This window comes from Dendrobates tinctorius, unplaced genomic scaffold, assembly GCF_039654945.1.
Source record: "Dendrobates tinctorius isolate UK_male_01 unplaced genomic scaffold, ASM3965494v1 ptg000016l, whole genome shotgun sequence".
NCBI lineage: Eukaryota > Metazoa > Chordata > Amphibia > Anura > Dendrobatidae > Dendrobates > Dendrobates tinctorius.
In genome coordinates this window covers 331687-357550 of record NW_027361684.1, presented here as the reverse complement: position 1 = coordinate 357550, position 25864 = coordinate 331687, and the positions used below count along the sequence as shown (strand labels likewise).

Here is a 25864-nt window from a genome sequence, read left to right as displayed (position 1 = left end):
GTGCGGAAAAATCCGCAGCATGTGCACAGCGTTTTTCGTTTTCCATAGAAAATAAAGGTACTGTACAATGCAGCAGAAACTGCTGTGGATCCGCAGGGCCAAATCCGCAGCGGATCCGCAGCAGAATCTGCAGCGTGTGCACATACCCTTAGGCCGGTTTCACATTAGCGCTTTTTCAGCGCACGCACGGCCGGGGGTAGCTCCGCCCCCGAGCCGGCTCTCTGCCCGGCGTGCCCGCCCCTTGCTTGTAGCGCCGCCTACTAGCGGACAGCGGCGCCTGCGATCGGCGCACCCTATCTTTAGCATAGGGTGCGCAGATCGTGCGCAGGCCGTGCGCTAGTTGCGCTTTGACCTGCGCTGCGCACTTTTGACGGTGCGCCGTGCGCGCCAAAATCAAACTTTCCGGATTTTGGCGCGCACGGCGCACCGTCAAAAGTGCGCAGCGCAGGTCAAAGCGCAACTAGCGCACGGCCTGCGCACGATCTGCGCACCCTATGCTAAAGATAGGGTGCGCCGATCGCAGGCGCCGCTGTCCGCTAGTAGGCGGCGCTACAAGCAAGGGGCGGGCATGCCGGGCAGAGAGCCGGCTCGGGGGCGGAGCTACCCCCGGCCGTGCGTGCGCTGAAAAAGCGCTAATGTGAAACCGGCCTAAATCTGCACTAAATCCGCAGGTAAAAGGCAGGTCATTTTACCTGCGGATTTAGCAAGGGTAATCCGCAACGTGTGCACAGACCCTTAGAATACCATTGTAGTGAGATATTTACAATCACCTACATATGCACAGCACGTGCCGGGATGGTGTATATCAGAGGACATGATTTGGTGAAGGACGTTGGGCACAAACAGAAAACTGGGAAATGCCAAAAAAGCCACACGGGCCAGGATCAGAGTTAGGACTCGTCTTGATCCTGGAAACACTTTATGTAGCGCACAGTACTTGAAAACTTGAGTTCTTTAGATTTGGCATATGGGGGCATGTTTGGAAACATTACCATTTCATGTAATAAATGAAAAACAGAGCGCAGTTTCACTTTACAAAGGAATGTATCAACAGAAAATGAACAATTGTTTAAATCTGTTTTTTTTTTCTGTTTAAATTGTTTGCTTTTTTTAAATTTTGGACAATTCTTTTTTTTTAATATCACGACAACCTATGAGTCTAGAATAGCCCCAGTTGCAAGTGTGAGAATTCCAAGATTCCAAGTTTTATAATACAGATTGTAATATGAAAAATAGAAAAACAAAGATGACTATATTTCAAAGACATTACATATAACATTGATTTAAACATTCAGTGAATTTCTGATTACACATTCCCTTTTAAGCAGCTCTTCCTCTACCGATGACTGCCAGCCACCACGATTTTACCAGTTCATTACATGACCTCTACGTCTATGCATGGAGAAAGTTAGGTTCGGACCAATATAAATATATAAATAAAATAGTACAGAATTTGTGATAAAAGTGTGACACATTAGAGAAACCGTACAATCCGTGTTATAGATTGATTTTATCCCATTGACATACAATGACTGTATATTATCACAGGGCTTTAGGAAGCACTTTCACTTTTTTTTTCTTTGAAAAGAAAGAACGTTTTTTCTTTACGGGATTGGTGGGGAACTCGGAAGGGATGGGTGGCATCATCCCCTACCTTCTCTGTGCAGGTAGAATTCCTCCTGGGTATTGAATGCTCTCCCTAAAAAAAAAACCACATAAACATTAAAAAATATCAGTTGCTCTAACAGAGTAACACAAGAAATACTGTTGTGACACACTGACAATCCTAAACTAAACCCATTATGATAGCGCCAACTTGTGTCCACGGTATGAATAGCAGCTCATGTGCAGAAGAACCATTAGGTTCTCTTAAATATTACAATATAATTATACATTGTTTTCTTTTTCTAATTTTTTTGTCCTGCAACTATTTTTCTGTATTTAACTAATTAAAGAGCAACTAAACTTTGAATATTAATTTTCATATTTCGCAGGAACTTTGAATGCCTGCAGATCGGTGAGGGTCCATGTTTGAGACCTCCGCCGATCGCACAATAGACCCCTGAACAGTGAGTAGCTGATCAGACAGGAGTGCACAGACTGAAGTATGGATACAAAGCTTGTATGCTTGTGTACATGATCTCATGACGCAGGACATGCAATATATTTTATGGCCTTTTTTTTTTTTTTACAAGTTCAGAGAAATATAGCACTTTTGAGTAAGCAGGACTTACGAGACCTTGTAAATCCCACCACCACTTCTCCGGTATCCTGCCTGCTAGTTGAGTGGTTGTTTCTGTTGACAACCCTCTTAATATGGGAGCTGCCTTCATCCATAAAGACTATTGGTACCAAGATGACATTGCCTGTGAAAGTTATGGCAAGTCAGACATTTCTACATCAAATTTTACATGCAATTGACAAGTTTAGGGAGGGGATATTTTTCTGGATGCTGCGTGGCATAAACTGGGCATTGTCTGATGCTTTGCGGCCCTGCGGGCAGTGTGATTTCCGATATGTGTAGTATTGGCCTTGGAGGGTTGGAGTAAGCAGAGGACCAGTGTAAATGAAATCACAAGTCATTACCAGAGATGTGGAGCGCTTAGTCCGGAAGCGCAGCTGCTTCTCAAATGATTCAGAAAATTCTTGTATGGAGTTTGATCGCTTTTTCTGTCCTTTGCTTTCAGGCACTGAGGCATCAACTGAGAATATTTTGCTTAACTTGAAGTGGTTGTTGCTTTTGGTGTCTTTATCCCTGTGAGGCTCCTTGCATCCCTTTAAATATACAGGAGACGGTGCCTTGGAAGTTGAGTGGAATCTGGCCACATGCATGGCAGAGAGCTGGGCCTGGAAAAAGAGAATGGGTCGGCAACCATTAAAATAAATGAACATTATTATTACCCTTGTAGGAGTCAACTGCAACCGGTATAGAACAAAGTGCTGGTGAAAAAAACGTCCTGTCATGCTCTATATGCACCTAATGCCTAGTGTTAGATGTCGGTAATGGAGACAATCTTACCCTACCCCTAGGAACTGGCTCTAATGGCACATGCTGCAATCCCCTAAAAAATCAGTGATGGAATTTATAGGGGTTGTTCACTACTTTATAATTTGAAGTTAATGGGCCTTGGGTGATATAAGAAATAAAAAATCCTGCCAGATTGGTGCCACTCCTCTGCACTCACTACTGTGTCCCCTTACAGGACTCCTGACATGAACATCCATTGGGAGGCATCACATCACCGGTGCTGACAATCAACGGCTACTGATTGGATAGGATGTGAAGGCTGCTGCCAAACAGGAAGCGAGATGTTTATTCCTGTTCGGATGGACAGCGAAGAACACAGTACTGAGAGAGAAGGAGCAGCGCCAGTCTCGTATGTGAGTATAGGTTTTTTTTTTCTATTTCTTACAACACCTTAGACCTATTAAATTTAATTAGTAAGTAGCAGCAAACTCCTTTTACACATTTGTCACATTTCACATTCATACATTTAGAAAACATATCTTAGACCTGAGGAGGTTGATGTACTTACTGTGAAATGCCATATCAAAATAGATATAGAATACTTTGTGAAAGTTTTCCCACTTGATGTCAAAATGAGCATTTTATTAGTCTTGATATTTATCATGCTGTTGAGTTATTTAATAATGGATAGGTTTTCAAATGGGAATTTCAGAAGCAGCATCTTATTAGGCTATGTGCACACATAGTTTTTTGTCTCTGCGGATTTTGTAGAGAAAACCGCAGGTAAATCCGCAGGACAAAGTCCTGCGGTTTATCTGCGGTTTTACACCTCATAATGGATGAGGTGTAAAACTGCAGCGTTTCTGCACCAAAAAATTGACATGCTGCGTTTTGAAAACCGCAGCAAAACCGCGTGGAAAAAAATGCAGCATGTGCACAGCTTTTTTTAATTTCCATAGGAAATAAAGGTACTGTACAACGCAGCAGAATCTGCTGCGTTTCTGCAGAGCTAAAACCGCTGCGGAAACGCAGCAGAAACCGCAAAGTGTGCACATACCCTTAGACACAAATTCAAAGGGTTTGAGCAGGGACCTCCTAGACTATCCAAAAGCCCTGCAAGGGGCATAAAGAAAAGGGTTGTGTATGTGTGACAACTTCTTTATTGTATAATGTAATATATGCAACTTTCCAGTAGACTTTGCATGTCAGTTTAAAAAAATGTCAAGATTGCTTGATTTCAGCGAATTGAGCATCGTTTTGATTCAGAAACTGAAAACCTAGAGTCCAAATCCTGCCAAATTCTTGAAGAACTTATTACTTTAATCTAAGGGGCAACGTTTCTCCTTATGAAGAGTGACATGTCAAGCCTGACATGCCAAGGTGAGGAGACTTTTAAGCCTTATAATTCTCCTCTGGGAAATACGCAAATTGTCTCTTCAGAGAAGAAGAGTACTAGATCTCACACTTTGCGCTGATGAGGGGCAGTACCCCGAAACACAGTTTCTGTAAATTGAGATTATGGTTTTGTCATATCCTAAATCATATTGCAAGGCTCGTTAGAGGGTCAATATTTACTTTTAGGACCCCACTTACTATAGGTGTCACTAGAGTTCTAGTCCTCGTCCTCTCTGAAGAGCCAATTTGTGTACTTTAATCTAAAGCAGTTTCAACAACAGGTTGATAGACAGTCACAAATGGATTTTCAGCGCTCACTGTAAAGAATAAATGTTTCAAATCATTGACATCAAGTAAAGAAACTGAGAATGATAAAGAATGCTTAAAAATAAAATATATTGCTCCATAACTTATCTGCACAGTAAGGAAAGGTTAGGATAAGCCATCAGTGTTTGACCCAGAAGTGGCTTGAATACGGGGCCATGGTACTTTACTAGCTGGGGCAGTAAAGAAATTCTAGTCTTCCAGGTGTTTTGAAGCCTGAATGTTAATGTCCCAGAGAACCCTTTTTTTTTTTTTTTTTTTTTGCAAAACCTGCAAAAATCATTTTTTGCATGAGTGCAATGTATGTCTCAAAAATTCCAACAATAGTCCACAACGTCTGCACATTTGCTTTAAATCGATTCCCCATATAACACAGTTCATTTTTATAGAAAAAGGAAAAATCCATAAATATCTCTTCCAGCAACATAGGAATGACACAACTCGGTCTCTGGTGGACAAGCTTCAGCAGTGAATATGTTAGTATTAGTATATGTCATTATTATTAGCTGGATTATTTTATATAATAAACCGGGAAATTAATGTTCTCTGACTTGTAAATCCAGATCTGCCAATTACAGTTGTGGCCAAAAGTATTGACACCCCTGCAATTTTGCCAGATAATACTCAGTTTCTTCCTGAAAATGATTGCAAACACAAATTCTTTGGTATTATCTTCATTTAATTTGTCTTAAATGAAAAAACACAAAACAGAATGAAGCAAAAAGCAAAACATTGATCATTTCACACAAAACTCCAAAAATGGGCCAGACAAAAGTATTGGCACCCTCAGCCTAATACTTGGTTGCACAACCTTTAGCCAAAATAACTGCGACCAACCGCTTCCGGTAACCATCAATGAGTTTATTACAATGCTCTGCTGGAATTTTAGACCATTCTTCTTTGGCAAACTGCTCCAGGTCCCTGATATTTGAAGGTTGCCTTCTCCAAACTGCCATTTTTAGATCTCTCCACAGGTGTTCTATGGGATTCAGGTCTGGACTCATTGCTGGCCACCTTAGAAGTCTCCAGTGCTTTCTCTCAAACCATTTTCTAGTGCTTTTTGAAGTGTGTTTTGGGTCATTGTCCTGCTGGAAGACCCATGACCTCTGAGGGAGACCCATCTTTCTCGCACTGGGCCCTACATTATGCTGCAAAATTTGTTGGTAGTCTTCTGACTTCATAATGCCATGCACACGCTCAAGCAGTCCACTGCCAGAGGCAGTAGAGCAACCCCAAAACATCAGGGAACCTCCGCCATGTTTGACTGTAGGGACCGTGTTCTTTTCTTTGGATGCCTCTTTTTTTCTCCTGTAAACTCTATGTTGATGCCTTTGCCCAAAAAGCTCTACTTTTGTCTCATCTGACCAGAGAACATTCTTCCAAAACGTTTTAGGCTTTTTCAGGTAAGTTTTGGCAAACTCCAGCCTGGCTTTTTTATATCTCGGGGTAAAGAAGTGGTGTCTTCCTGGGTCTCCTACCATACAGTCCCTTTTCATTCAGACACCGACGGATAGTACGGGTTGACACTGTTGTACCCTCGGACTGCAGGGCAGCTTGAACTTGTTTGGATGTTAGTCGAGGTTCTTTATCCAACATCCGCACAATCTTGCGTTGAAATCTCTTGTCAATTTTTCTTTTCCGTCCACATCTAGGGAGGTTAGCCACAGTGCCATGGGCTTTAAACTTCTTGATGACACTGCGCACGGTAGACACAGGAACATTCAGGTCTTTGGAGATGGACTTGTAGCCTTGAGATTGCTCATGCTTCCTCACAATTTGGTTTCTCAAGTCCTCAGACAGTTCTTTGGTCTTCTTTCTTTTCTCCATGCTCAGTGTGGTACACACAAGGACACAGGACAGAGGTTGAGTCAACTTTAATCCATGTCAACTGGCTGCAAGTGTGATTTAGTTATTGCCAACACCTGTTAGATGCCACAGGTAAGTTACAGGTGCTGTTAATTACACAAATTAGAGAAGCATCACATGATTTTTCGAACAGTGCCAATACTTTTGTCCACCCTCTTTTTTATGTTTGGTGTGGAATTATATCCAATTTGGCTTTAGGACAATTCTTTTTGTGTTTTTTCATTTAAGACAAATTAAATGAAGATAATAATACCAAAGAATTTGTGTTTGCAATCATTTTCAGGAAGAAACTGAGTATTATCTGACAGAATTGCAGGGGTGTCAATAATTTTGGCCACAACTGTATATGATTAGTAAATCTGTACTTGCGCAAACGTATTAATCACAAAGTGACAGATATAATGCCTGGACAGAATAGCGGAGGACGTGACAAATCTATGGCAGGCATAAAAATAAAAGGATCAATAAGTAATTAGTAGAGTAAATGAGACAACGAATAAAAGGAACTTCATAGCACAAGCAACACAGCAACAGTATATGAGAAATGTGCAACAGCCAACATTGCCCTCAATGTCAAATTATTGTGCTTTAAAAACAAGATAATCATAAATGGCAGGACCCTTAGAATAGCCAAGAGCAGAATGTTATTGATTTCCAGAGACTAAAGGCCACACATGTATAGCTATGGCACATTGACATTGTCTTCACATGCCCACTAATTTGAGACAGGTGTCTACATACCAAAGAACCAGCCACTGCAAAACCTTAGGGTCCTGGCAGAAGGGCCCAGAACTGGTTTGTCCCTTGCCCTATGTTACTGAGTGGTGAAAGCCTATGTTGAACCCTCTCCTAAGAAAGCATGGAATTGTCCCAAGGGTCATGGAAATGTTTTAAAGGATGAAACAAATTACAGGGTCTTCTGTTGTATGTGGAAAAACATGGGGCCATAATAGAGAGCCTGTTTTGACTTTTGTTACAGGGCTCTCTCTCTTATATACTCATAGCCATGTAGAGGGTTCCATCTTGTTCCAAGTGCGTTCTTCAAATTTTACATCTTTGCAATTTATTTTCTGGAGAATTAAAAAACCATCACCCTCTCTAGTTAGTGCAGATGCAAACATGGAGAAATTCTCACTGTCCTGAATCGACAAGTAGACCTAGATGTCATCTATCTTTCTACTGTATGTCTTCTGATTGTAACACTGTTTTTAATCACCTGTATTCATCGCTTTCATAGATTCATAAAGGGTTTAAAAGGACTGTCTACTACTGGACAACCCCATCTTAACAGTTATACTGTCTATCATAAAATAAAAAAACCTCACACTTATCTCCCAAATTAGTGCTGGACCGAGTGAAGAACAGTTATCACAGAAGACCAGATGAGATTCCAGATCAGGGCAGCATGAATTGATTTGTTCATTTATATTTGTGACATGAGTGCTGCATCCAATCACAGACCGCTGATTGGCTGCAGCCTTCACTATTCTGTCACAGTGGACTTCCGCTCTGGTGACATACTGAAGGCTGCAGTCGTTCAGCGACTGCTAATTGGCTGCAGAAGTCATGTGATGATATTATGTCATGTGACTGCTGCACTGATGACCTCTGGGGGACATAGAGGTACAATTGCAGGAACGGCAGCAGTGTATGAGGTAAGTATGAAGCTTTCTTGTTTCATGCTGGACAGTGGAGTTGGTAAAAAGAGGTTCTTTAAAAATTGTATTGTCACTGGAACCACAATACAGTTCTGCACAATTACTTTATTAATTTAGGTGGTTCATTCTACACTTTAATTGGCAGTCCACTAGATAAGGAATGGAGTGCACGATCACCTGCATTCAGCAAAATCACAGCAGAGCATTCTTCATGGGATCGTTTTGTGATGTAGTGGTGGAACTCCCAGCAATCATTACATTACCTATTCTCCCATGGATTGGTGGTAATTTGCGATTTTGGTACAATCTCTTTAATGCTTTAAATACTCAGATTACAAACGATCCTGTGATAGTGATGGCAAAACTAAGGAAGGCTAAAGAAAACTGAGAGATTGTGGCATCAAGTTGAGACCCATAGGATTCGTTATTAAAAGGGGTTGTCTTGTCACAGTACATTTATAACCTATCCATGTTAATAGGCCACCAATATCAGATCAGTGGGGGTTTGACACCAGGCACACAAGGTGAACAGCTGTTATTTGTCCCACGGCTGACAGATATACATTCTTTGAATGGAGCTGCAAAGGGCAGATCCACTCAATGTGTAGCAGCTGCCACCAGGTGCTGCAGAACAGGTCATATCAAATACGGTAATGTCACAACAGTAACTCACTGTGTTTTCTAGCCTCCCTGGCCGCTGCACTGAGTCCAAGCAGCACTTCCAACTCTGCTGCATTATCCCTGATGTCTCCACATGGTTATCCTGCAGAAATTTACCTCTGCTATGTCCTGCAGGGTTTGGATTCTCCAGCCAATCACCATCCAGCAGATGCCATATTAGGCAGCGCAGCCCTTCACACCTTTGCCTAATCTTACGCTCCTGGTTCCTCTCAGTCTCTTCAATCTGTCCTGTGCTATTTTGTCTTGTCAAACTGTTGGAATAATGCATATTGATCTGTATGTATTGCAACAACTACTACTGTACAACTACTACTGTACTGTTTGATATATTGTGCATATTGTGAGATTGTTAACAAAGTTCAGTGACAAAAAAAAAAAAAAAAAGGAACAGTCAGGATGGCCCCTCCTTCTCTTCCCTTCTTGTTGTTGTAATGCTCCCATGCTGCAAGCCACAGCAGATACCAGACTGATCACATTTCATGCTGTAAGCTGTTCAACCTGGATATGAATAAATCTACATTCTGTGTTGCTGACTCTGGATGTTACGCTGATTAATCCGCTGCTAACAGTTTATGGGCCCAGAGTCCTAGAGTCCCAGATCCCCAGAGCACAGAGAAAAGAACGGAAGACAGCAAAGATGGCCACCAGCAGCAGCAACTCCATGAAGTTTACAGTACCAAGTCTCACTAACCAGAATTATCAATCCTGGAAATTCAAAGTGAAAATGCTGCTGATAAGAGAAGGTACGTGGAAATACACACAGGAGCCTAAACCTGTCCCAGTATCACAGGAGTGGATAGAGATGGATCAGAAAGCACAAAGTACCATATCACTCAGTATAGATGATGATCAGATTGTGCATGTGTGTAAAAGTGAAACTGCAAGAGAAATGTGGGAGCAGCTGCAAAAGGTGCATGAGAGAATAAATTTAAGCAATAAACTTTATCTCATGAGAAAATTGTACCAGTCTAAACTACAGAATGACCAGGATATGCAGGACTACATAACAAGCATTCTAGAGATTGTAGACCGCCTGAGAGGCATTGGGGAAGATTTGAAGGACTTCATGTAGCTGCATTACTGCTTAGTGGTCTTCCAGAAAACTATGACACGCTTGTAACCGCACTAGATGCGCGCCCAGATGATGAGCTTACATTGGAGTATGTCAGAGGGAAGCTCATAGATGAATATAAGCGGAAAGCGGAAGGTGTAAACAGCAGGACATGCGATGCAGAATCTGCTTTACAGACACAAAATCTAAATGATAACAGAAAGCACCTAAAAGAAACACATGAATGTTTTGTTTGCAAGAAATCAGGACATTTGAAAGCCGACTGCAGAGTTTGGAAAGTTAGAATGAATCAGCTGAAAAAGCAAAGCAGTCTTCAAAGGGTTAAAAGTTCTGTGTCTGCAGAAAATGATTCTGTTAATACTGAAACTGCATTTACTGTCAGTGTAAATACATCAAAGCATGCATGGTGTATAGACTCTGGAGCAACTAGTCACATGACTAATAACAGAGACTTCTTTTCTAAGCTTAACCAAAGTAAGTCAGAGAAAGTGATTATGGCTAATAGTCAGTACATGACTTCACAAGGTATAGGAGATGGTTATATTGATTGTCAAATCTCACCAACACAAAGCAAGAAGATCCCAGTAAAAGATGTGCTCTATGTGCCTAGTCTTGAGAGTAATTTACTATCTGTGAAGAAACTCACAAAACAAGGAAATGAAGTTACATTTAAGCATGATAGCTGCATCATCTCAAAAGAGGGCCACACACTAGCAGAAAGAAAAATCACAAATTAACTTTACCAGCTTAAATGCAAAGAGTGTGTGTACACTGCTCAGGAAGAAAGGCACAATAACTGCATTCATGTATGGCATAGGCGCCTAGCACACAGAGACCCAGAAGCAATAAGGAAGTTAGTTCAAAAGCAACTAGCTGAGGACATTACAATTGATCTATGTAAGCAGATAATGAAATGTACTAGCTGCATCAAAGGGAAAATGTCTAGAAAAGCTTTTCCTAAAAGAAGTACTACAAGAACAGAACAGACACTAGATTTAAAACATACAGATGTCTGTGGTCCAATGAGCACTCAGACTCCTGGGAAGAAGAGATATTTTCTCACATTTATTGATGATCATTCAAGATATACAGTTGTCCATCTGCTTCACAGCAAGAAAGAAGTTCCAGAGAAACTTGAAGTATATCTAGCTGAGGTATATAATAAATTTGGGAGAATGCCATAGATTCTACGTGCAGATAATGGGACTGAATACACAAGTAATGAGACACAGAGCATTTTAAAGAAAAATGGAATCCTATTTCAGACCACTGTACCGTACAATCCTGAGCAAAATGGTGTTGCAGAAAGAAGGAACCGAACACTCTGAAAGTGGAAGAAGTATGTTGTTTGATGCAAATCTGCCCACAGCATATTGGGGTGAAGCAATCATGACAGCTTGCTATCTTCAGAACAGACTACCAGGTAAAGCTACAGAGAAAACTCCGTTTGAGCAATGGAACAGCAGAAAGCCACATCATATAAGAATATTCGGAAGTAAAGCAATTGTACATGTTCCGAAAAAAAGGCAATCAAGTGCAAGTGGGTCTTCAAAACCAAATATGACTCTGAAGGTAAAGTCCACAGATTTAAAGCAAGGTTGGTGGCAAAAGGATATTCTCAAAAGTATGGCGAAGATTACGATGCTACGTTTGCTCCAGTCGCTAAACAGACCACGTTCAGAGCTTTGTTAGCTGTAGCTGCTGTACGAAAGATGAATGTCAGACATTTGGATATAAAAACTGCCTTTTTAAATGGTGACATTGAGGAGGACTTATACATGACTCAACCTGAAGGTTATGTAAAAGGGGGTGAAGAGAATCTTGTTTGCAAACTACAAAAATACCTTTATGGTCTTAAGCAATCAGCAAGAGCATGGAATACCAAGATGAATAAGGTCTTGTTGGAAGAAGGTTTTAAAAGAGGTCAAGCGGATCCATGCTTATACACAAAATATACAGATGGAAAGTGGATGTATATTCTTTTATATGTGGACGATGTGATTGTAGTTCATCAGGAAGACGCAGAAATTGGAAAAATGGCTGAAATTCTGAACCAGCATTTTGAAACGAAAGACCTTGGAAATGTGACATGTTATCTAGGAATCCAAATCCAGAGAGAGGAAGATGGAAGTTTTCTTCTAAACCAAAGTGCAAAAATTAATTCGATTCTGAATCAGTTTGGAATGTCAGAAGCCAAAGGTATATCAACCCCAATGGAACCATCCTACCTGAAGCTGGAAGGAGAAGATGTCCTGTTGCCAAACAATGAGAAATATCGTCAGGCAGTGGGGGCACTTCTATACATATCAACTATGACTCGACCGGATATCACAACAACAGTTGGAATCCTTTGCAGATATGTGGAAAAACCACGCCAAAGAGACTGGAATGCTGTTAAGAGACTTCTCCAATATTTAAAAGAAACGCAAGATGTAAATTTAAAGCTGTCTGCAACGGGAGATCTAGAACTCACCGGCTATGTAGATGCAGATTGGGCTGATGATTCGCATGATCGTAAATCCACAAGCGGATACTTGTTTAAAGTTGGAGAAAGTTTAATCTCCTGGTCTAGTAGGAAACAAGTGTCTGTTGCCTTGTCATCTACAGAAGCGGAGTATGTGTCCGCAGCCTATGCAAGCCAGGAGGTCGTTTGGCTAAGACAATTGATGGATGATCTTAGCACACCGTCAACTCAGCCGACGGTGATTTATGAGGACAACCAAGGATGCATTAAACTTGCATGCAGTGAAAAGATCAGTGCTAGAACCAAGCACATTGACGTCAGACATCATCATTTACGTAATTTGATAGATCGTGGCATAATTCAGTTTGTCTATTGTGAAACTGATAAGATGGCAGCTGACATTATGACAAAGCCATTGCCACGAGCCAGGTTCCAAGAATTGAAAACCACAATGGGACTAAGAGGATAAGTAGTTGTTGAGTGGGGGTGTTGGAATAATGCATATTGATCTGTATGTATTGCAACAACTACTACTGTACTGTTTGATATATTGTGCATATTGTGAGATTGTTAACAAAGTTCAGTGACAAAAAAAAAGGAACAGACAGGATGCCCCCTCCTTCTCTTCCCTTCTTGTTGTTGTAATGCTCCCATGCTGCAAGCAGATACCAGACTGATCACATTTCATGCTGTAAGCTGTTCAACCTGGATATGAATAAATCTACATTCTGTGTTGCTGACTCTGGATGTTACGCTAATCCGCTGCTAACACAAACCTGTTACCAACCTTGCTCATTAATGCGTTATGCCTGACCTCTCTGCTCTTGACCTCGGTTTGGTATTCTGAACACATGCCACTTACCCTGAGCTTGGACCGTCTGACTATATTTCTGTTTCGCCCCTTTTGTACCTCAAAGACCTGCTCTGAACCGTGGCTCAGCTGCTGCAGTCCCGGCAACTGCCCTAGAGTGGTATCTGGTGTCTACCAGTGACCCAGCCTATCCTAACCATCATTGAGCACTTTGAGGGGTGTATTTGTTAGAATGGTGCACATTTTGGGTATTTTCTGACATATAAGCCACTGAAAGTCACTTCAAGCGTGATGTGGTCCCTAAAAAATGGTTTACAAATTTTGTTGGAAAAATGAGAAATCACTGCTCAACTTTTAACTCAACTTTTAACCCTTCACTTCCTAACAAAAAAATTATCTTTCAAAAATCATGCTGATGTAAAGTCGATGTGTGGGAGATGTGATTTATTAAATATTTTGTGTGTTATAACTCTGTTTTAAGGGCACAAAAATTAAAAGTTTGAAATTGCGCAATGTTTCAAATTTTTGCCAAAAATTTCGGATTTTAAAACAAATAAAAACAAGTCATATTGATCAAATCTTACCACTATCATGAAATACAATATGTCTCTAAAAAAAAAACTATTTCAGAATAAGTGGGATCCGTTGAAGCGTTCCAGAGTTATTACCAGATAAAGTGACACTGGTCGGAATTGTAAAATTTGACCTGGTCATAAAGGTGAAAACAGGCTTGGGAAGGGGTTGAAGGGGTTAAATAAAGCTGTAATTTGTAATTGGTGGCTTTGGTGCTTTGGTAGCAAATAGCAACTGATCGTTGGAGGTGCCGTGTGTCAGACCCCACCGGTCTGATATTGATAACCTACCCTATGGGTGGGGCATCAAAATGCTGTGACAGAGCAAGCCCTACAATTCCCAACATGAGCTATTAAACCCATTTTTCATTTTCATAGCTTAGTTTCCTTTGCAAACTTTTACAGTACAGGATTATTCTGTCCATTAAACCTCTGCCCAGATGAAACAATGGTATGGTTTTAATCTGATATATTGTACTCTCTTACTTTTTAATCCCAAGGAGCAAGAACCGAAGAATGAACCCAGATCCCATTGGTGCTGTAAGTGGAGAACCACAAGATTTACAGATTATCCTCTTTACAGATGACACTACACTATGGAGTGAAATGCAGAATGTAATTTTTGTTCAGAAGGATTTAGAACATGGGACACGGCGTCCCGTCATAATATCTCAGTGATATAGAAGCTTAATAGCACTAACACTGAGAATGCTTTCAAGGGGAAGATTACAGAAGCGCTGCCTGATAATATTGTCACATTATGGGAATGGAACAAATGAAAATTTTGGACGATGCATCTGGGTAATTATCGCAGTATCACAGTCACTAATCCCTTAAAGGGGTTGTCCGGGCTTTTCACATAATCTCAGTACATATCTGGGCTGCAGAATTATGACAATAAGTAATTTACTTTCTGTCACTAGTTTGCACGGTTTTCTAGATATTCTGAACAGAACGACCAAGGGGGGTGTTATGGCATTGAAATGAGAACTAGTCGTAACTTCCTACTCTACTCCAAACATGCCCTCTATAGCAACAACCCCACCCTGTCCACATGAAGAAGCCCTCATCACACAGTAACAAATCATCCCCTGCTAGCAGCCTCACTGCAGAGAGCAGCTGCTCCTCCCCCAGACACAAGCTGAACACTGACCTATGGAAAGTGAAACTAGTGAGGAGGGAAAATCGTCCTGTATTCTGGGACAGGCTGCTCCCATCAGTATTTGTGTCATTAGAGACACAGTGCTCACACATACACTGCACCAAATCTGCTGCTGTATGAAGACATCAGTGACACAGAGCTGTCTCATTCACACAGCAGAGACTTTGTCACACAACAGATTACATCAGTGACTGCCATCCCTGTTACGAATGGGTCACCGAGGAGGAAAAAACTAAAAGGCTAAGTCACAGAAAACCAGAGAGGTTGGTAACTATGCAGATTGCAGATCCCTGATCCTAACCACACAACTAGCAGCAGCCGTGGAGCGTTCCTACGATGATCCTAGAAGCCTCGTCACCGCCGGAGGACTAAATAAGCCTAGAGCAAGAAAGGGGAAAACTAACTGCGCCAGAGCAGATCCCAAAGGAAAGACAGCCCCCACACATGTATTGACGGTGAAACAAGATGAAAACACAAACATAGGCAGGAAAATAGGCTGAGCAAACGATGGGGCCCAAACTAACTAGAAAGGACAGGAAAGGAAAGACACTGTCTGCAATCTGCCAAAAACCCTACAAAAATAATGTCCAACACTTCTGATAACAAAATTAACCCTGAAATCACTAGACTTCTCCCACTATATCAGCACTCTGAAATATTCTGAGACAAAGGAAAAAGAGGCCAATCTTAATAGGGGACAAAAAGCAAATTGGCAAATACAGATAAATAAGAGTGGAAATTCAGCACAGCCCCAGCCGGGGCTGGCTGACCACACAAAAAACTGAATAGACCAACAAAATCAAGTGTGAACATTAGCAGAAAAACAGCTTGAAATGACTGGAACAGAGCTGAACACCAAGAGCTGAAAAGCCAAAAGGAATCATCAGCACCAGAATAGGGCGTCGGCTGACTTAAATCCAGTCTGAAATTCCTGCGGTCCATTCGTCATCCTCATTATCAGGTGGCAGATCTCTACTGATTAAATCAGCCTCACTACCTCCTGTTACCACCAGAGGGAGCCTGGAAGGAGAACTCACCACTGGTAGACCAGAAAATGAACTCACAACAGTACCCTCTCCTGAGGAGGGGTCACCGAACCCTCATCCACACCACCAGACCGATCAGGATGGGCCCGGTGAAAAGCACGAACCAATCTATTGGCATGAATATCAGAGGCAGAGACCCAAGAATTATCCTCCTGGCCATAACCCTTCCATTTGACCAAATACTGGAGTCTCCGTCTAACAAAATGAGAATCCAATATTTTCTCTACCTCATATTCCACATTGCCTTCAACCAACACAGTGTCAGGAGGTGCTGCCATAGGAACCACTGGCTCAACAAACCTCTTCAACATAGATTTGTGAAATACATTATGGATCTTGAACGTAACTGGAAGAGCCAATCGAAAAGAAACAGGATTAAGAATCTCCAAAATCTTATAAGGTCCAATAAATCTTGGCTTAAATTTTGGAGATGCAACCTTCATAGGAATATTCTTAGACGACAACCAAACCATATCACCCACTTTAAACCGGGGACCAATGGTCCTATGCCGGTTGGAAAATCGCTGAGCCTTTTTTCCTGAGAGAGTGACAACTTATCCACCACTTGGTCCCATATCTGCTGCATTCTCTCAACCACAGTGTCCACACCTGCGCAGGACGAAGATTCCACTTGCCCTGAAGAGAATCGAGGATGAAACCCAAAATTACAGAAAAAGGGTGACATCAAAGTGGCAGAACTAGCTCTATTGTTCAACGCGAATTTGTCCAAGGGCAAAAATGAGACTCATTCATCCTGAACAGCAGATATAAAACATCTTAAATAAGACTCCAAGGTCTGGTTTGTTCTCTCAGTCTGTCCATTGGTCTGGGGATGAAACACGGAGGAGAATGATAACTGAATTCCCAGATTGGAGCAAAAGGCTTTCCAGAATCTGGAAACAAACTGGACTCCTCTGTCGGACACAATGTTCTCAGGAATCCCATGTAACCGAACCACCTGTTGTAAAAACAAGGGCACCAACTCAGCGGAAGATGGCAACTTTGGGAGTGGTACAAGATGGACCATCTTTGAAAATCTATCACAAATCACCCAGATAACAGTCATTCTCTGAGAGACAGGAAGATCAGAAATAAAATCCATTGAGATATGGGTCCATGGCCTCTTGGGCACCGGCAGGGGCATCAGCAACCCACTAGAACGAGAACAGGGTTTAGACCGAGAACAAGTCCCACAGGACTGTACAAAATTACTGACATCACGAGATAAGGCAGGCCACCAAAAAGACTGACTCACCAAATCTCTGGTACCAAAAATACCTGGATGACCAGCCAATGCGGAGCAATGAATTTCAGACATCACTCTCTTTCTCCACTGGTCAGGAACGTACAATTTTCCCATAGGGCAATGCTCAGGTTTATCCTCCTGAAATTCCTCCAGGGCGCGTCTCAAATCGGGCGAAATGGCAGACAGAACTACCCCCTCACCTAGGATAGTAGTAGGCTTGGTCACATTAAGAGAATCGGCAAAGAAACTCCAAGAAAGGGCGTTCCGGGCCTTAACATTCTTAGTGCCCGGAAAAGAGACCACAAAATTGAAACGCGTGAAAAACAAGGCCCATCTAGCCTGTCTAGGATTCAAGCGTTTGGCCGACTCCAGATAAATCAAATTTTTGTGATCGGTGAGGACCACAACTTGATGTATAGCTCCCTCCAACCAATGTCTCCACTCCTCAAATGCCCATTTCATGGCCAACAATTCCCGATTCCCCACGTCATAGTTGCGTTCAGATCGGGAGAACTTTTGAGAAAAGAAGGCACAGGGATTCATCTTAGAAGTCACAGGGTCTTTTGGGGACAAAACAGCTCCTGCACCAATCTCAGAAGCATCTACCTCCACCTGAAATGGAAGTGAGACATCAGGTTGCCGTAAAACTGGAGCTGAAGTAAATCTCCGCTTAAGCTCCTGAAATGCTGAGACAGCCTCAGGAGACCAATTCAGCACATCAGCGCCCTTCTTGGTCAGATCAGTCAGTGGTTTTACAATACCAGAAAAATTACCTATAAATTTATGATAGAAATGAGCAAAACCCAAAAACTTCTGGAGGGCCTTCAAAAAAGTAGGCTGAACCCAATCATAAATGGCCTGTACCTTGGCCGGGTCCATTTCAATAGTCGACGGAGACAAGATAAATCCCAAAAATGGAATCCTCTGTACACCAAAGAGGCATTTCGATCCCTTAACAAACAGGGAATTCTCCCTCAAAATCCGGAACACAGTCCGGACATGTTCCACATGAGAATCCCAATCACTAGAAAAGATCAAAATATCATCCAGATAGATGATCAAAAACTTATCCACAAAGTCACGGAAAATATCATTCATAAAGGACTGGAAGACAGAAGGGGCATTAGTGAGCCCAAAAGGCATCACCAGGTACTCAAAATGTCCCTCCGGAGTATTAAACGCTGTCTTCCATTCATCCCCGTGCTTGATGCGAATAAGATTATACGCCCCCTGAGGTCAAGCTTAGTAAACCAGCAGACACTCTTAACTCTGGAGAATAAATCAGACTTCAGAGGTAACGGGTACTGATATTTAACCGTCATCTTGTTAAGGGAACAATAATCAATACACGGTCCAAATGAACCATCTTTCTTGGCCACAAAAAAAACCCGGCACCTAAAGGTGACAAGGATGGTCTAATATGACCCTTCTCCAACGACTCCTTAATATAGGATCGCATAGCATCATGTTCGGGTACTGATAAGTTGAAAAGCCGACCCTTGGGAAATTTACACCCAGGCATCAACTCAATTGCACAGTCATAAGTCCTATGAGGAGGCAAAGATGCAGACTTACTCTCACTAAATACATCAGAAAAATCGGCCAGATAATCAGGAATATCATGAGACTGAGGAAAGGTGGAGAAAACAGGAGCATCCCTAAGAACACACTGACAACCCCAACTCACCTCAGACCCAGATTTCCAATCCAAAACTGGATTATGAGTTTGCAACCAGGGAAAACCCAGAACAATAGTATCATGCAAATTATGCAGCACCAAAAATTTACAATTTTCTTGGTGATCTGGGGTAACTCGCATTATTACCTGGGTCCAAAACTGAGGTTTATTCTCCGCCAAAGGAGTAGCATCAATACCCCTCAAAGGAATAGGCGTCTGCAGAGGCATCATGGAGAAACCACAACGTTTAGCAAAGTCCAAATCCATCAGATTCAACGCTGCTCCTGAATCCACAAAAGCCTTAGTGGAAAATGTGGATAAGGAGCAGATCAGAGTAATTGCCAAAAGGAACTTAGGTTGTACACTGCCCACAGCAAATGTGTGTGCAAAACGTTTTTCTCGTTTAGGGCAGACAGAAAGAGTATGAGAGGCGTCTCCACAGAAAAAAAACAGCTTATTACGCCTTCTAAACTCCTGACATTGCGCCCTAGACAAAACCCCATCACATTGCATAGGTTCAGACGTTTGTTCCAAAGGTGGCAGCACCTCCCGTGTAGTTTTACGTTCACGTAAGCGCCGATCAACTTGAATGGCTAATGACATAGAATCATCCAGACCAGAGGGAACAGGAAATCCCACTATAACATCTTTTACAGTCTCTGATAAACCCTTCCGAAAGAGAGCTGCCAATGCACTATCATTCCATGTAGTAAGGACCGCCCACTTTCGGAATTTTTGACAGTATAACTCTGCAGAATCCTGACCCTGGTTTAATGTCAACAGGGTTCTCTCAGCTTGATCAACAGCATTAGGTTCATCATGCAACAACCCCAAGGCTTGAAAAAATGCATCCACATTAGTCAGAATAGGATTTTCAGGTGTCACAGAAAAAGCCCAATCCTGGGGATCGCCGCGCAGCAAGGAGATGACAATTTTAACCTGCTGCGCAGAGCTCCTCAATGAGTTAGGCTTCAAGGCAAGAAATAATTTACAATTATTCTTAAAATTCAGAAATTTAGACCGATCCCCAGAAAACACATCAGGAGTAGGGATCTTAGGTTCAGCAGCATGTGACTGAATGAGGTAGGTGGAAATTCCCTGCACTTCAGCAGCAAGTTGCTCCATACGATCAGACAATTGCTTAATCTCCATTAGGGAAAAAAATCCTCCTACGGCCCCAGAGAAAAAGAGGAAAAAATACATTAAAAAAAAATTCTGACACTTTTTTTTTTAACAACCTTTTCCTGCTTTTGAGTACCCTAGAATCTGCAGTATGGCTGGTGATTCTGTTACGAATGGGTCACCGAGGAGGAAAAAACTAAAAGGCTAAGTCACAGAAAACCAGAGAGGTTGGTAACTATGCAGATTGCAGATCCCTGATCCTAACCACACAACTAGCAGCAGCCGTGGAGCGTTCCTACGATGATCCTAGAAGCCTCGTCACCGCCGGAGGACTAAATAAGCCTAAAGCAAGAAAGGGGAAAACTAACTGCCCCAGAGCAGACCCCAAAGGAAAGACAGCCCCCACACAGGTATTGATGGTGAAACAAAATGAAAACACAAACATAGGCAGGAAAATAGGCTGAGCAAACGATGGGGCCCAAACTAACTAGAAAGGACAGGAAAGGAAAGACACTGTCTGCAATCTGCCAAAAACCCTACAAAAATAATGTCCAACACTTCTGATAACAAAATTAACCTTGAAGTCACTAGACTTCTCCCACTATATCAGCACTCTGAAATATTCTGAGACAGAGCAAAAAGAGGCCAGTCTTAATAGGGGACAAAAAGCAAATTGGCACATACAGATAAATAAGAGTGGAAATTCAGCACAGCCCCATCCGGGGCTGGCTGACCACACAAAAAACTGAATAGACTAACAAAATCAAGTGTGAACATTAGCAGAAAAACTTAGCTTGAAATGACTGGAACAGAGCTGAACACCAAGAGCTGAAACGCCAGAAGGAATCACCAGCACCAGAATAGGGCGTCAGCTGACTTAAATCCAGTCTTAAATTCCTGAGGTCCAATCGCCATCCTCATTATCAGGTGGCAGATCTCTACTGATTAAATCAGCCTCACTACCTCCTGTTACCACCAGAGGGAGCCTGGAAGGAGAACTCACAACTGGTAGACCAGAAAATGAACTCACAACACATCCCCTGTGCAGATTAAAAGCTGCAGACCCCCATCACTGTCCATCACACAGTCTGTTCTCACTGCTGCCAGCAGCCTGGGACAGTGAAGGAAGGAATTACTGATAATGAGTTATGTATTGTAATCATGGAGTGGCCCAGAATACAGGATGATTTTCCCTCCTCACTAGTTTCACTTTCCATAGATCACTGTTCAGCGTGTGTCTGGGGGAGGAGCAGCTGGGTGGTCTGCTCTCTGCAGTGAGGCTGCTAGAGGGGGAGGATTTGTTACTGTGTGATGAGGGCTTCTTCATGTGGACGGGCAGGGCCTGTAGCTATGGAGGGTGGGGTTGTTGCTATAGAGGGCAAGTTTGGAGTAGAGTAGGAGGTTACAACTAGTTCTCATTTCAATGCCATAATACCCCCCCTTGGACGTTCTGTTCAGAATATCTAGAAAACCGTGCAAACTAGTGACAGAAAGTAAATTACTTATTATCATAATTCTGCAGCCCAGATATGTACTGAGATTATGTGAAAAGCCCGGACAACCCCTTTAAAACTTCTCTGTTTCCTTCCAAAGCAATTGGTCATTATAATCGGTATCATTCATCAGTCTATTGACGAGGCCACTTAACTTCCATACAATTTAATTCAGTTTATAAATGTTGCTTTTTTTGGATGTTTTTTTGGATACCGCATGTTATAGTTTTATTTTGCTACATGTAAATGATGCTCTATGTTATTCAATTCCTCAACATTTTCAAGATACTGCTTGCTGTCAGTGAATGAGAACACTTGGTCACAATCACAGAAGTGAACCATCTTGCCATTTATCCACTGTGCTGAACGGAATAAGCCCTCATTCCCATTATGCTTTATGCATGTGATTAGTATGTATGCTAGGAAAGTTCCTGACGTACGTGATAAATGGGGGACTGTTAGCTAGAAGAACAAACTTGGGCCCTTCTAGCAACTATCTACACAAAATAAGGGATTAATACACACGCGTGGTCGAAATTGTTGGTACACCTCGTTTAATGACAGAAAAACCCACAATGATCACAGAAATAACTTGAATCTGACAAATATAATAATAAATCAAAAATTTATGAAAATGAACAAATGAAAATCAGACATTGCTTTTCAAGCATGCTTCCACCGAATTTTAAAAAATATGACTCATGAAATAGGCCTGGACAGAAATGATGGTACCCTTAATATTTAGTTGCACAACCTTTTAAGGCAATCACTGCAATCAAACAATTCCTGTAACTGTCAATGATTCTTCTGCACCTCTCGACAGGTATTTTGGCCCACTGCTCAAGAGCATACTGCTCCAGTTGTCTCGTGTTTGAAGGCTGCCTTTTCCAGATGGCATGTTTCAGCTCTTTCCAAAGATGCTCAATAGGATTTAGGTCAGAGCTCATAGAAGGCCACTTCAGAATAGTCCAAAGTTTTCCTCTTAGCCATTCTTGGGTGTTTTTTAGCTGTGTATTTTGGGTCATTATCCTGTTGCAAGACCCATGACCTGCGACTGAAACCAAGCTTTCTGACACTGGGCAGCACATTTCCCTCTAGAATCCCTTGATAATCTTGAAATTTCATTGTTCCCTGCAGAGATTCTAGACACCCTGTGCCAGATGCAGCAAAGCAGCCCCAGAAAATGACAGAACCTCCTCCATGTTTCAAAGTAGGGACAGTGTTCTTTTCTTGATATGCTTCATTTTTCCATCTGTGAACATAGAGCTGATGTGCCTTCCCAAAAAGTTCCATATTTGCCTCATCTTTCCATAGGACATTCTCCCAGAAGCTTTTTGGCTTGTCAACATGTAGTTTGTCAAGTTCCAGTCTGGCTTTTTTATGATTTTTTTCAACAATGGTGTCCTCCTTGGTTGTCTCCCAAGAAGTCCACTTTGGCTCATACAGTCATATGTAAAAGTTTGGGCACCCCTATTAATGTTAACCTTTTTTCTTTATAACAATTTTGGTTTTTGCAACAGGTATTTCAGTTTCATATATCTAATAACTGATGGACTCAGTTATATTTCTGGATTCAAATGAGGTTTATTGTACTAACAGAAAATGTGCAATCTGCATTTAAACAAAATTTGACCGGTGCAAAAGTATGGGCACCCTTATCATTTTCTTGATTTGAACACTCCTAACTACTTTTTACTGACTTCCTGAAGCACTAAATTGGTTTTGTAACCTCATTGAGCTTTGAACTTCATAGCCAGGTGTATCAAATCATGAGAAAAGGTATTTAAAGTGGCCACTTGCAAGTAGTTCTCCTATTTGATTCTCCTATGAAGAGTGGCATCATGGGCTCCTCAAAACAACTCTCAAATGATCTGAAAACAAAGATTATTCAACATAGCTTTTCAGGGGAAGGATACAAAAAATTTTGTCTCAGAGATTTAACCAGTCAGTTTCCACTGTGAGGGACATAGTAAGGAAATGGAAGAACACAGGTACAGTTCTTGTTAAGCCCAGAAGTGGCAGGCCAAGAAAAATATCAGAAAGGCAGAGAAGAAGAATGGTGAGAACAGTCAAGGACAATCCACAGACCACCTCCAAAGACCTGCAGCATCATCTTGCTGCAGATGGTGTCACTGTGCATCGGTCAACAATACAGCGCACTTTGCACAAGGAGAAGCTGTATGGGAGAGTGATGCGAAAGAAGCCGTTTCTGCAAGCACGCCACAAACAGAGTCGCCTGAGGTATGCAAAAGCACATTTGGACAAGCCAGTTACATTTTGGAAGAAGGTCCTGTGAACTGATGAAACAAAGATTGAGTTCTTTGGTCATACAAAAAGGCATTATGCATTCGCTGTATTGTTGACCGATGCACAGTGACACCATCTGCAGCAAGATGATGCTGCAGGTCTTTGGAGGTGGTCTGTGGATTGTCCTTGACTGTTCTCACCATTCTTCTTCTCTGCCTTTCTGATATTTTTCTTGGCCTGCCACTTCTGGGCTTAACAAGAACTGTACCTGTGTTCTTCCATTTCCTTACTATGTTCCTCACAGTGGAAACTGACTGGTTAAATCTCTGAGACAACTTTTTGTATCCTTCCCCTGAAAAGCTATGTTGAATAATCTTTGTTTTCAGATCATTTGAGAGTTGTTTTGAGGAGCCCATGATGCCACTCTTCATAGGAGAATCAAATAGGAGAACTACTTGCAAGTGGCCACTTTAAATACCTTTTCTCATGATTTGATACACCTGGCTATGAAGTTCAAAGCTCAATGAGGTTACAAAACCAATTTAGTGCTTCAGGAAGTCAGTAAAAAGTAGTTAGGAGTGTTCAAATCAAGAAAATGATAAGGGTGCCCATACTTTTGCACCGGTCAAATTTTGTTTAAATGCAGATTGCACATTTTCTGTTAGTACAATAAACCTCATTTGAATCCAGAAATATAACTGAGTCCATCAGTTATTAGATATATGAAACTGAAATAGCTGTTGCAAAAACCAAAATTGTTATAAAGAAAAAAGGTTAACATTAATAGGGGTGCCCAAACTTTTACATATGACTGTACAACGACAGAGGGTGTGATCTGACACTGATGTTCCTCACGCTTGAAGTTCACCTTTAATCTGTTTAGAAGTTTTTCTGGGCTCTTTTGTTACCATTCGTATTATCCATGTCTTTGACTTGTCATCAATTTTCCTCCTGCGGCCACGTCCAGGGAGGTTAGCTACAGTCCCATGGAGCTTAAATTTCTGAATAATATGTGCAACTGTAGTCACAGGAACATCAAGCTGCTTGGAGACGGTCTTATAACTTTTACCTTTAACATGTTTGTCTATAATTTTCTTTCTAATCTCCTGGGACAACTCTTTCCTTCGCTTCCTCTGGTCCATGTTGAGTGTGATACACACCATGTCACCAAACAGCACAGTGAGTGTCTGTAGCCCCCTATACAGGACCACTCACTGATTCCAAGATTGTAGACATCTGTGATGCTAGTTAGTGGACACACCTTGATTTAACATGACCCTTTTGTCACATTATTTTCAGGGGTACCATCATTTCTGTCCAGACCTATTTCATGAGTTTCATTTTTTTTTTTAATTCTGTGGAAGCATGGCTGAAAAGCAATGTCTGACTTTCATTTGTTCATTTTCATAGATTTTTGATTTACAATTACTTTTGTCAGATTCAAGTTATTTCTGTCACCATTGTGGGTTTTTCTGTCAATAATCGAGGGGTACCAACAATTTTGACCACGTGTGTAGTTGACTATTCTATCCGATCCTCTGGAGTCCAATACAAAGACTTTTTTATGTTGTTTTTTACCATGTTTGTCTGTTGGTGACAGATTCTACAATATGGCTTATGTCATAGGCATCCATTAAACTTGTGCACCATGATCTTTTCATGGCATTTGCACTACACAAATTTCATATTAGAATAGAGATGGCAGATGCCACTATAAGAGTAAGTGCACACTGAGCTTTTGAGGAGTTTTAGATAAGAAACTTAGTAGATTATAACCCATGTTCAGTATTTCAAATCAGTTAGCCAAAATCAGGAGTGGAACAATCAAAGGAAGTATAATAGAAACACGTCACAACTTCTGTATTTATCACCCATTCCTGGTTTTGGCTTACAAATACTGAGGTAAAATACTGACCAAATATTGAACGTGTGAATGTGGCCAAACTGACACATCTTCAGCTTCCTCTCAGTGCTTCAGCTTCCATCTCACAGGCAGGCAGTGCTGCAATGTTGCTGCAATAAGGCAGAGCTGTGAGAACTGCAGCAAAAATGTTTGTAA

The 25864-nt window shown here is 41.6% G+C and overlaps 1 protein-coding gene across 1 annotated transcript in view; it reads right to left on the bottom strand.

Moving 5' to 3' along the window:
* LNP1 (leukemia NUP98 fusion partner 1) overlaps positions 1-25864 on the bottom strand; it is a 64044-nt gene that overhangs the window by 21092 nt on the left and 17088 nt on the right. Inside the window, exons 2-3 of the mRNA XM_073564738.1 lie at positions 2587-2847; positions 1655-1699 (exon numbers count right to left, since the gene is read on the bottom strand). Of these exons, the coding sequence (XP_073420839.1) occupies positions 1655-1699; positions 2587-2847 (306 nt within the window). The remainder of the gene's footprint in view (positions 1-1654; positions 1700-2586; positions 2848-25864) is intronic.